The following is a 13,850-nucleotide window of genomic DNA, read 5'->3' on the forward strand; positions in this document are numbered from 1 at the left end:
GTAAAGTTAGTTAACAAATGCTGGATGCCAACAATTCATTAGTGGTCTAATGCTGACCATATGTGATAGTGAGCTTAAGACTTAAGGATAAGACAATGAAGAGGGAAGTCTGTAATATCACAAAATATAGCCACATAGCAGCATAAAAACTACAAAGCAGAACTATGATTTTATACAGGGCAAAGTATATGAAAAATTAAAAGGACTTCATCATACTTCTTAAGCATGCTTTATTTTGTTTTCTGATTTTGAATACAAACAGAGACCATTCATTCACTTACTTATTAACTCTGTGGTAGGTATTAAGGAGATACCTTTTTATTCACACACACATAGCCACAAACTTAAATTCAATATAAAACACTGTAAAATGTAAAAAGGGACAAACTTGAAAGACAACTGAGATTATTCCCTGGTGAAAGCTGTTAGCAAGCATGGAAAAAAGCATGGAAGATCAGGCTGCACAACCATGGGGAAGGCAGGATGAGGCAATCTGAGATAAAGACCACAGGACACGGTAAAATGATCACATTTTCCAAATAAAAAGCCCCTTTCCCAATTTAAAAGAAAATGTATGTTTGTAAAGGATTGTAGTAAATAAAAGCCCTCCTCATGGCTCACCAGTGACGTGTTGGTAACGAGTACGTCCTAGCATTGAATGCATGGCATGTCCCATTTCATGGAAAAGATTTTCCATCATGCCAGGAGTTAGCAAAGTTGGAGAACTCCTTGAGGAACGGGGAAGATTCAGCATAAGAACTACAACTGGGAGTTGATAGTCTCCATCTTCCTTTAGTCTGCCTCCACGGATAGTGAAATGGCAATCCTTTAAGAATCAGAAAACATAAAAGGAAAAGAGTATTCGGTAATGTGAAGAGTAAAACAGTCTTAATGAATATAAAATTTCACCAAAAATGTGTGAGTGCAAACTTTAACTTAATTATATTCTTATTCTATCTATTTACATATATACACCTTTTCTTGCCATTTTTTATTCTGCTAAAATTTTAATTTTTTAAAACATCAATAACACATTCAGTTTCTATGGATTAATTCATTACTTTGGTCCCAAAACATGCATTGAAATGATGCTGTGCCAGATGCTGGAAACAAAGTCAGCAAAGAGCTTAGGAAGGGACACTAACATTTATTCTGAGTCCCTACTATGTGTCAGATAATGAACTAGTAGGTACTTTCCATGTCTCTTGGCTGCTTTTTTTTTTTCTTTTTTTAAGATAGGGTCTTGCTCTGTTGCCTAGGCTGGACTGCAGTGTTGTGATCACGGTTCACCGCAGCCTGGACCTCCTGGGCTGAAGCCATCCTCCTGCTTCGGCCTACTGATTGGCTGGGACTACAGGTGTGCTCCACCACACCCAGCTAAATTTTTAGATTTTTTTTTTTGTACAGATGGAGTCTTACTTACTATGTTGCCAGGGCTGGTCTTGAACTCCTGGGCTGAAGCGATCTGCCAGCCTCGGCCTCCTAAAGTTCTGGGATTACAGGCATGAGCCACCGCGCCCAGCCTCTCTTGACTTTTATCACTTGAACGAGATGGGATCTAAACTAGTGTAAAGCAAGGGATCCAGATCCAGAATAACTTACTCTGAAACAGGCACTACACTGAGACTCACATACACTGTATCACTTATTCTCCACAACAACCCTATGTAGCAGGTATCTCACTTTCCAGATGATAAAACTAAAACTAGTCTTAGGATTATTAAATAACATGTCCAAGGACACCTAGCTAGAATTGCCACACCTTGGATCTGAACCCAGGCTGACTATTAGGAGCCAGGGCTCCTAATCACTAAAGTTGAGTCTCCACCACCCACCCATTTAAGCAAAGAGGAAGAACACTGGCCTCAGAGTCTGGTGACCTGCACCCTGTTCCTACCTTTCACACCTACTAGCCAAATCATCTTGGAAAATAATTTGCTTCTGAAAGCCTCATCTCTAAATGCTTCCTTGTCAAATCCCACAGTAGCTGTCCAGAATTCATAAGCTCACATCTGTTAAAATCTGTGCTTTGGAAATTGTGAATCACTATTCAAACATAAGGTAGATTATTTCTGTTATAACTTATAACCTAAACTCTTGACATTTCCCATCAAGCTACATGAAACTGCTAAAGCCGACTGGCTGTCAAAGTCGGCCAACGCTAAAGAAAAGGAGATGAGCTGCCTCAAGTCTTCCACATAAGGAGCTACTTGGTGGTTGGTAAGGTTTCCACATGGAATACCTTCTGCAGTTTTAGAACAGGTTCATTGTCAAGTAGGGAAAAGAGTTAAAAGTTGGGGATCTGCTCAGTATGTATGCCTTTAAGTCCTAGCACTTCTGGCCAAGTAGCTTAACCTCTATGGCTTCAGTTTCCTCATAATGTGAGTAACTAGTCAAAAGGGTGACGTGAACATTAAAAGGTTGATGTGTATAATGGACTCAGTGCACTGGTTGGCACAAATAAGGATTCATAAAATGTCAGTTGTCATTATTACTATAATTAATACCATGGCCCAGATAAAAGTGACAAATATAGACTGATGTAATTATTTCCATAAACTTTTTAATTTTAAAATTCTATCTTAATTTCAAATGTATATATTTGGTAACCATCATTAATAACTTTTAAATATCATGGAATTTAAAAAATGATACAAAGTTCACATCGATACAAATGAAATGCTGATCAGTTCTAGAGAGACCAGTTTATAAAGAAAGGATCACCTGATGTGGTTTGTCTGCTCGCTGAAAAAAATCACAGTAAATGTACCCCAACAATCCTTCAGATTCATGAACGACAGCCTAGAAAAAAAAATTTAAATTTGGTGGTAAACGAGGCCATCTGATTCTCTAAAATCCCTAACACAAAAATCTGTATATTAAACATCCACAGCCACACATATAGACATTTTAATTACATTCTACACCCCACATTATCTCGAGATAGATTCTCTTTTCCCCGCATCCTCTTCTGCTCCACCTCTTGAATGATTTCAGTTTTGGAATTCTGTGTCCAGGAGAGGAAATCCTCCTCATGAGGACCTTTTGTCCTGACTGCCTATCCTCTACAATACCTTTACTAACCACCCACAAGAGCTGGGAAGAAGTGCTGGCTGGACAATTTTAGGAGCAAAATTATTTTTCCTTCAAATCCTGGAATGTCGTGATATATGCCCAAGCAAATTATAACCCTTGAATTTGAAAACACCACAATGCAGCTCCCAGCTTGAGTTAAAAATCAGCAATATTACTATCTATCCCCCCTCCAAGAGACATAGCTTATAGGAGAGACTCAACCACTACTCTCCATCTTGCCTTCTTTGTTCTTTCAGAATTTAATGATTCCATCAAAGAGAACCCCGATTTTGTGCTTTAAAATTACCCGCAAGTATATATTTATTGTTCATCAAACATCTATTAAGCACCTACTTGGTGCCAGGAACTCTTCCAGACATTGGGGATACAGAAGTGAACGCAACTGACAGGGCTGGACCCCAGTGGAGTGCAGTTCTGGGGAAACTCTTCATCACCCGCATTTTGTCCTCTCAGTCTCCTCTTATAAATTTTCCTTTTTATTATATCTCAGCATTTTATCAATCTCTATCTTTTTTGGAAGTTTGTAATACAGATAGTGAAGTAAATCAATGCAGTGATGAACGTCCTCCCATCCTGACTCTCCTTTCAATCCCACCACCACACCTACTCTCCACTTACAAGACGTGGCCGAGGCATTGAGACTGTTTACATTTCCTAAAATATAGTGAAGAAAGCAGTGTGGTAAGCATGCTAGCAAAAATCAAACAACAAAACAATACAAAGCCTTAGCGACACACACAGGTCAACAAAGCCTCAAATCCTATGAGAAAAAATATAAAATATTCATGCCTCATATAAAGTGGGTCTTCACAGGAGAAAGATGATTTCCAGGCTTGAAGTTATTATCAAAGAAGTTAAATAAATCAGAACACAGGACGTAAATTAATATCTGATGCAAATATAAGCCCCTACAACATGGGATGGGGGTTGGAAAGAAAAAAGGTCACGTATCCAATGAATCTGGGAATTAACCAAAACGGACACACAGCACTGAAGGTATATACAAAGTAAAGGACAATTTTCCTATAAATACAATTTGTGGATATATGAAGGTGCATATATATTCAACCTTCTATCAAGTTCCAAAAAACTTTTTTAGAAAACTCTGCTGTTTTATGTTTGGATCCTTTATACAGTGTCTTAAATCAGAAGTGCAATTTGGAGTTTTTTTGTGAAGCAGAAATAAGGCAGGGGACACACTCAATCAGGGCAAAGTTAATGTAAACCTGAAACTGCTGTTGACTCAACTGCCCAACCGAAAGGCAAATGCATGCAACTGCAGGCTGAGCAGGAGCTCACCAGTTTTCGGACATCTTCGCTCCACACCTCTCCTTTTGCAGGCTGCTCTGCATATAATGAAATCCCCAACAGTCTGTTAAGCAAAATATTCAGGCCTTCCATGCACGCTCCAAGAGAGAAAAACGGGCAATATAGGCTGGGCTCAATATTATACCTAAGAGAAGGAAGAGAGGTTCAACAGCACCTTTGTTTGTTTCAATTTCTGAAGGTAAATTCAATTAACTTTTCATTTAATACTTAAGATCACTGGAGCTAAAGAAGGATTCAAAACATAAAAGTGTATTTATATCATTTGAGGGGTTTTCAGACAGTTTGCTTCAGAATGACAGTCTGATTATTACTAGTGTTAGTCATAAGTCAGTAATTAAGGTAGATATATCATTCCCTAACCTTTGTCCCTTCCATGTTATTTACTCTTTCACTAACCCAATTAAGCACTGTCTCAATTGCTCACTGTATACATTCCTTATACATACTTGCAAAATATGATCAGTTTCAGTTATAATGGTAACTCTTACCTTATGAGTTATATTCTAGAAACTTGTGACTTATATACATAAATATTAAATGAATAAAAATCCTGAGGCACATTAAGTGAATTTAAAGTTCTCATCCAGTAAAATATTCATTTATGAAAAAACGTGCCTGCAATAGAAATAATCAGATCTTAATTTATCTGTTTTATAGTTAGATATCTTAAGGACAACATAACTAGTAAGGCGAATTATTCTTCACCCAAAAATAACTTTTTCTGTTCTATATATTCCAACATAAACCAAAGCAAATCCAAAATACGTGATCTGAATGTTTACATTTGAATCATTAAGTCAAGCCAAAATATATAGCCATAGCCAAAAATAATGGCTCTAGAATATCGTAGGTTCTCATTATATGTCTACTTTTTGGGATTACCAAAATACACATTTTTTTTTCAATTGGCTTTGTGATTCTAGAACTGCACAACACTTCGTTCCATAAAATAAGAGTCCCCACAACAAAATTATATATAAAAATATACAAACATAGTTACTAATAAATGAATGAGTTTAGTAAGTGAACATAAATTGCACAACAAATGAGACTTTGGCTATGGACATCCACAAATTTACACCTTAATTTCTGACTGATTTTTCATTAAACAGAATCCTAGTGTTGAAAGAGACGTTTGTGATCCAGTGCCCTCGCTCCCTGGTTCGTTCACTCAAGCATGCTGTCAGCAAACCTGCAGGGTGCTGGAGGAGAAGAATGAAGAGCCTTTGTGTCTAAGCAGCTGGCACTGAAAGAGGCAGAGAAGTGAACCAACTACACTGTGTCCTGGGCCTGGAGCAGTGGGCACACAGCTGGCGCTCAATAGACAGTGCTGAAGTATGAATGAATGAGCACTGCACAATGGGAGGGCAAAGGACAGCATGATGACTTTACTTGTGGAGTGCAGAGTAGCACTAGGGAAAGCTTCTCGGATAGGAATCAAGAAAGAATCGGCCGGGTGCTGTGGCTCACACCTATAATCCCAGCACTTTGGGAGGCTGAGGTGGGTGGATCACGAGGTCAGGAGTTCAAGACCAGTCTGGCCAACGTGGTGAAACCCCGTCTCTACTAAAAGTACAAAAATTAGCCGGGTGTGGTGGCGGGTGCCTGTAATCCCAGCTACTCGGGAGGCTGAGGCAGAGAATTGCTTGAACCCAGGAGGCAGAGGTTGAGTGAGCCGCGATTGTGCCACTGCACTCCAGCCTGGGCGACAGAGCAAGACTCTCCATTTCAAAAAAAACAAAAAAAACAAAAAACACGGAATCAGACTTTGCAAGGCAGGGCTGGGATGAGGAATGGAAAATGGGAATCACAATAGGAATTCTGGGCAGAAGCGACGGTGTAACTAAAGTATGATGGCATAAAATAGCCTGGTAACTTCTAGAAAGGATGTGGTTAAAGATGAAGCAGTTACCAATGCAGGGATAAATGCAGAAAGAATGGGAGCGGAGTCTGGAAAAGGCAGGCAGGGGCCAGAAAACAGAGCGCCTGGTCCACTAAGCTGAGGAACTGGGACCATGCACCATAGGCCATGGCCTCTAAGCTTCCTCACCAATGCACACTAAAATAACTTTTGAGTATTCAACCTTCTGTAAGTACATTCATAAAGTATATGCATGTGGTATTGTTTTATCACATTGCAAAAAGAAAAGCAGACATTTTTATAAGTTGAGATAAAGAAAAATAAATATACATACAATTTCTAATATTTTATGACTATACTCTCAATGAATTGCTTACAGATGCCATTTGGGAGACAGCTTCTGCAGGCCATAGGGGAGCATCTGATGTTTTCTGGAATGCTGCACAGTGGACAGCATGGAGGGTGGAATGCAGGAGGCAGGGAGGGCTGAGAGGAGGACAGACTTCCAGGCTTCAGAGGGTGAACTCTGACAGAGGGCAGTGGGGTCAGGGATGAATGTGTTTTTCCTTTGAGATGCAAACGTCTCAGGACTGTGTGAGTGATTGGATTTGGAGGGTGATGAGAAAGACAGAACAATCTAGAATAACACTCAGGTTTCTGGCTTGGACAAATAAGTGGATGGTAGAGTCACTGAATCAGCCAGCACAATGAACACAAAAAAAGGAAGGGGAATCTGGGTGTGTTTGTGGGAGAAGAGAGGAGGGTGAGGTGCAATGATGGGAGGAGGATGGAGGGCTCACAGAAAATAAACTCCATTTTGGAGACACCAACTGTGAAATGCCCATGAGATGCCAGACACTCAGGACGCAAAGCTAAGGAGAACAAGGAGACTTCACTGTCTGGATATTAGAGCCAGAGAGGGAGACACGGCCATTAGGGAAGGGCGATGCAGCCAGAGAAGAGGGTAAAGGGCAGACCCCTGAACTACCAGAGGGAGGGTTGGGAAGGAAGACACAGAACAGTTCAGAGGTACTGAAGAACTGAGAGAAAGGAGTACATGGAAAGAGGGGAGAAAATAAATTATAAAAGGAAGTGGTCCAGGCTTGAGGTTTCCACTCCTGCACATGAGGAGGTTGAAAGTCACCACTCCATCCTAACAAGCAGGAAGCTGAACAAGCTGAAAATCAAGAATCTTCTTAGATTTAGCAGAGAATCAAGGCCACAGAGCAAAGTGCTGCCCCCAAAACTGGAAAGACAGGCAGGCAGCCATAATCACAACTTACCAGAGCAGAAACTTCCCACAGAACCTACTACCAAGGCAAGAAAGTTTAAACTATAATTGGTTATAAAAAGCAATTCATTTTTTTGTTGCCAGATAATAAAAACACAAAAATAAAGGAGAAAAGAAACTTTACATATTAAAATTGTACCCTTCTTAAGATTATAATGAACATATGACATTTACTTTTATGGAAAAGAAACACAGTAAAGCTAATAACACAGCTTATTTTACTAAACTATAACCTAAAAATATTTACTGACTTATCCAATGACCATGACAATCACATGTGTTAGGCAAAATTCAAGGAAACAATTTATCTTGGAAAAAAAAATTTAAGTATAGAATGTAAGTTTATATAATATCACGATATTACCCTAAAATGACTGGGAACAAATGAATTTCTAAACTGCCTGTTTTAAAATAAAAACACCTCAAAAATAGTAACAATGGGCAAAAAGTATACTGTCTTGTCTCCTGGCTCACTATGCCCACCCTCAGAAGTAAATATCTTCTGTATCCTTCCAGGCATTTTCTATGCACACTCTTAGAAGTTTATGCATGTAAACTTCATGTATATATAAACCTACTTTGGCACAAATAGAATCATACCATTCACACTATCTTGCAATTTCATTTAACATAAAAATATATCAATGATATGTATTTTTACACATATGTTTTCATAAAAATATAACTTGGAATACTTTCCAGTTTAGTATATAAAGCCCTAGGCTGTTTTCTTTCATGGGTGTAGTCACCCACAGCAAACACATGACAAAGCTTATTTCATGCATCTCCTGTTGTGTTGTACATGAGCAGAGGAGGCAAGGCCAATGAGAGCCTGAAGCATCAATGGGGGAAGTATCCGACCACTGACATAGTTTGGAATTTCCCACACATGGGGATATTAAAGGATCCCAGACTTTTCATCAGTTTTATTATTGATTTTAACTTCTTTACAGAAAATGCAACCGGTTAGGTCACACCCAGAGCTCACTTCCCTGCCTTGGTCTGCCTCTGTTCCTTTTAACTGACAGTAAGCTGCTGTTAGTTTATCTGTTAAAATGATGCCATAGTGAAATGTCCTTGTCACACCCACACAAGCCTATCCATAAGATAAACTGAAGAAATGACACTGCTGCAAAGAGTACAAGACCTTAAATTTTTTGATAGGTATTTCCAAATTATCCTCCAAAAAAAAGCTGTTCTAACTTACATTCCTACCTGCAGTGTATGAAAATACCTAGTGCCCTCACTCTCGCCAATGTAATTCTGTTATGTTTCTTTTAATGCTTCATTTATTTTCCTTCTTTGGCTATGTGTACTGCATTTCCTTTTTCTTTCTAATAATTTGATATATTAGTGATATTTACAGTCTATATTTTAGCTTCTCTGGTGGTTTCTCTATTGTTTTTAATTTTTTTTTTTTTTTGAGACAGAGTCTCGCTCTATCACCCAGGCAAGAGTGCAGTGGCATGATCTCAGCTCACTGTAAGCTCCACCTACTGGGTTCAAGCGGTTCTCCTGCCTCTTAATTTTGATACTTTTGGTAGATACGGGCCTCTATTGGTTTTAAAATAAACATTTATTTACTGGTTTAGCAATTTTAGATAGTATTTACTGATTCCCCTCCTCCTGCCTTGCCCTCCTGATCTGTCTTGTTGTTATATATAGATATAGATATATTGATGCTCTTTTTCTTAATTTTGCTAGGCACCAGAGAGGAGAAGAATAGAGATATGCCCTTTATTTTGCCAACATTTACTGCGTCTCCCCAGAATGCATACAATGGGGGAATAGCTGCTATTAGTAGTAAGGAAGAAGAGGAGAGAAATGACAAAATCCTGTGCTTTAGAAAGATTATTCTGGCAGTGACATGTAGGTCAGTTTAAAATGCAAAGATTCATGATTATTATAGCAAGAGAAAGTTCAATATAGTTTGTGTATCCCTTATCCAAAATGCTTGGGATATGTTTTGGATTTTGGATTTTTTTTGTATTTTGGAAAATTTGCATATACATAATGAGATATTTTGGGGATGTGACCTATGTCTAAACACAAAATTTATTTGTTTCATATACACCTTATATACATAGCTTGAAGGTAATTTTACAAAATATATTAAATAATTTTGTGCATGAAACAAAATTTTAACTGTATTTTCACCACAATCTGTCACATGAGATCCACTTGTGGTGTCATGTTGGCACTCAAAAAGTTTTGGATTTTGAAGCATTTCAGATTAGAAATGCTTGACCTATATTGCAAATATGTTGTCCATTTTTCCCTAAATTTAATCTACAAACAGAAAACTATCACTACCAAATGATGATGATGATGATGATGGTAACTGACATTTGGTGAGTACTCACTATGACAGTGGGCTAAGCCCTTTATACATATCTCATTAAGCAGCAAAAACGATCCTTTAAGGTAATACCATCACCCCTATGTTACAATGGAGAAAACAGGTTTACAAGACAGTAAGTAACCTTCCCAAGGCTACGACAACAACCAAGTAGAAGGCCTGAGACCATCCTTTATAACTGCATGATAACAGCATGGAAGTTGAAAAAAAATCATCAGGAGGGCACATCTTTGTTTAGGCTGAGGTACTGAAGTTTTTCACAAATATCTGTTACAAGTTAAAGCAAGTACTAAAGGAAGCACAGTAATTGTATCATTCATTCTTACATACATTTCCCAAAATGCTTTCAAGAGTGAGGAGCTACTGGTCACAGTGAGAACACTACATCCCTGCATTGACTCCTACGGCAGCCTAACAGTGAACAAAGATTGAGAACGACCAATTTAGAGAAGTAAAAAGAGAAATGAGTGTGGTGATAAAAAAGGAGATAACAGGAAGTCTGAGGGTGTGTGTTGAAGAAAGAATTTTAAGAAACTGGACATGGTCAGCACTGTCAAAAATTGCAGACATTAGGATCTCAAATCCAAGGAAAAAAAAAAAAACACCCAAACAGAAAACTGCAGACATCAGGGATGTTGAGCAGTAAAACAAATTACTGAATTTCATGCTGGCAGGTGGCTGATAACCTGGAAACACTAGCTGGGTAGACTGACAGGCCTATAAACCAGACTGTAGCTATTAGAAAGAGGACGCAGCAGCAGAGAGTAGGACTGGGGGAAGTTCGGCAGGAAAAAAATGAGATAGTACCACAGTCTCTCCAACAGTCACAGAAGGATAATTATGTGTGTTGTAAGATAAGAGATATCTTAGCAGGTCTGCAGGCAAAGGGTTTGAAACTAATACAAAGGAAGAGATGGTGATTATGATAAAGTTAGAATAATTGGTGAAGCAAGATCTATAGTGGTTTGAGATAATATTATCTTATATTGTCTTGGTGCTTCACAATTTGCAAAGTACTTTCACATCAAGAATCAAGAATCTCCTTATTCCTTACATGATTCTGTGAGACAGGTGGAGCAAGAATTATTATCAGAATTATTGTTCGTTTTACCTGAGGAAACTCAGACTCAGAGGCTTGTGACAGTCTAAGGCAATCTGGAATACACGAGAGCCCTGGGTTTGAAAATACTATTTCTCATTGGTTCCATCCTTTGAGCAAGTTACTTAGGTTTCTGAAGCCTCAGTTTCCTCACCAGGAAAGTGGAAATACTTTCCACGCTCCATTAACAATTACAGAAACGCATGCAATGAACCTGGGATGGTTCCTGGAGAAAAGCAGGCCCACAGTAAATTATAGCCACTATTATTGCTGTTAGACAGAGACAGGGACAGGGACAAGACTAAACCCAGTGGTTTCTACTCCTATTCCAGTTCCCTTCTTCTACTCCTATTCCAGTTCTCTTCTATTCCCCAAAGCTGACCTTACCTCTAAAAAGAAATGCAACACTGTGTCAAGAAGCTGTGTAGATGCAGTAAACTTTCATTAATCACCTGCCATGTGCCTGCATGACAACTCCTCAGTGTGGAAAGATGAACACACTGTAACAATAATGACAACCAATCCAAATGATCAGGGGCAGAGGAGCAGTGTAAACAAGGCATTGGCTCAAAGATGAGGCTGTGGTCAGTTTCACCTGACAGAGGGGAGAAGCTGGGAATGGGAGGAACAGAGAGAACTACAAAGAAGAGGCAGCATCTGGAGCACACCTGGAAAGATGAGGCTCCTGGAAGAGAGGGAGGGCACTCAAAGGGGAAGAAAGAGGGCAGCAAAGGCCCAAGGGGATTCAAGCAAATGGGGCAGACAAGCTCAAGCAAGCACTAGTGCCTTAGTCCTTACTCAGCTGCCTCAGCCATCCAGAGCGAGACTACATGCCCCTCCACACGCTCAGTGACTCTCAACAAATGCAGGCTACTTCCCTCCTGAAGAAGAGCCAGAAGGAGAGAGGTCCAGAGAGGGTGGAAGAGATTCAAAAAACTACAGGGTGTTTTCCGCAGCTCCAACCCACATCTGAGGGGCCCCAAGGAGCAGTCCCACATGACCAGCCAGTCAGGAGGGTGTGACTGCTGTGCTCTCAGCTCACGTCTTCAACACGGAGTGAAAAAACATGCACAGAGGGTGTTTGGGTGGTCACAGGCCCCAGTACAGCCCTCCATGCCAGGCTCATCATGTGGCTCCGCCTGCCTCCGCAGAGCACTCCGAGGCTGAGGCCGGCCTGTGAACAACTGACTGCACCATCTCCATCCACAGCTTCCTTATCTGCATAGATGCTACAAATAAGAACATTTTCCTCTCTCATCTAGAGACCCTAGACAGTGGGAAAGCACCACGGGCAGCACATAGGACCTCACAGCACAGCAGAGCCACAACCAGCAGAGACAGAGCTTAGGTGCATTTTGAGGACTTGGCTTCAGTGCCATCCCTGTCACCACCTCAGACTCTTCTACAGTTTTACAAGAATTTTATGACTATTTTTTGTAAAGAATTCCATGGATCTGGACCCAGAAGTAAGGGATCTCTAGAACCCTTTGATTCCTCTGAAGAAAGAAAGAGGAAGAAAATTATGTTATCCACTACAGGTGACTGAATAAGTCCAATAAACGCTCTGCTATTCTGGTTTATAATACGTTACATGTGAGTTTACAAATTTTCAGCAAAGAACCAGAACATACCACTATCAACATGATACAATGGTATAAATATAATTAGGTCTTTTAAATTAAGAACAATATAATTTAGTAATGTATCAAAATCTTCATCTAATCTTCATCCAACACTAATTATGATTGAAATGAGCATAGAAATACCAGTCAAGAAGAGACTTTCAACTGAAGAATTCATCATTGTAAATTGAATTTTAAAAAAGTCAGTGGATCACTGTATTTATGAAGCACACTCTATGAGTCAGACCTATATTTCAACCTCTGACACACCTGGAATTAAGGTAAAGAAAGAACTTGGATATTACGTCCAAACACCATGGCCTCAAACTTAGTGAAAATATAAAACACAATCAAATACAGTCAGAGAATCCAGGTTGAAACTGCAGGTAAACATAGCTTCAGTCTTACCTTATTCTATTCAGTGAGTGACAGCAAATGTGACAGAGAACATGTGCACCAAATGGCAAATGTCCAGAGGCTCGTTACAGAATGAACAAGATGGCGTGCCAGAGGGCACGTGTGGGCAAGGAAAAAATGGTCACTTGTAAAGAACACGGCATGTGACAGTACTGTCAGAGAAACGATTTTTAACTTTATCGAAAGCAAATGAAACTGTATTTTTGGCATCAGGAATGACTAAGTATAATTCTCATGTTATAGCTGGGTGACATTTTGAAATGCTGCCTTGAAAACCACAGGGAGAGCTACTGTTTTATTTGGTTACATAGAGAAGGTAGCAGTAAAGGAACTGAATGATACTGGAAACCTGTTTGCCCTTCAGGTAACTATATAGAACTGAAAAGACCTTTCCCCCTCTTCTATAAAGAATCCACCATTGCTAATTTGGCTCTGTCTTGACTTCTGAAGCTAGTGGCAAGAAAATTGCTCCAGTCAAACTTCCTGGCAACCAGGAAATAATTTTCATTAATGGTGCAGATCAGCAACACAGTTCACTGAAAACTAAGAAATCAAAGCTAAAGAAAGACGGTACAATTCCATCATTATCCTAGGGATTAGGAAAGTAAACCAGTAGGCCTGACTTTAGGGAGAGAAGATGACACCACACCGATGTGCCGCTAGATGACAGAACTCTCGCCGTAGAGGCTGGGGCCAAATCTCACTACAGCAAGGAGACCTCTATTGCAATGGGCTCTCATTCAGCTTAAGCTGTATCAAAATGTGAAATCAAACAG

General features: G+C 39.5%; 1 protein-coding gene across 4 annotated transcripts in view; it reads right to left on the minus strand.

Annotated features, from left to right (window-relative positions):
- The window catches only part of MIPEP (mitochondrial intermediate peptidase), a 159,322-nt gene that overhangs the window by 106,758 nt on the left and 38,714 nt on the right, over nt 1–13,850 (minus strand). For all 4 annotated transcript variants that reach the window (XM_054446835.2, XM_063650613.1, XM_063650615.1 and 1 more), the window contains 3 exons: nt 4,396–4,549; nt 2,725–2,802; nt 622–826 (listed from right to left, as the gene is read on the minus strand). In XM_054446835.2, the coding sequence (XP_054302810.1) occupies nt 622–826; nt 2,725–2,802; nt 4,396–4,549 (437 nt within the window). The remainder of the gene's footprint in view (nt 1–621; nt 827–2,724; nt 2,803–4,395; nt 4,550–13,850) is intronic.

The sequence above is a fragment of the Pongo pygmaeus genome, chromosome 14 (genome assembly GCF_028885625.2).
Source record: "Pongo pygmaeus isolate AG05252 chromosome 14, NHGRI_mPonPyg2-v2.0_pri, whole genome shotgun sequence".
In the NCBI taxonomy this organism is placed as follows: domain Eukaryota; kingdom Metazoa; phylum Chordata; class Mammalia; order Primates; family Hominidae; genus Pongo; species Pongo pygmaeus.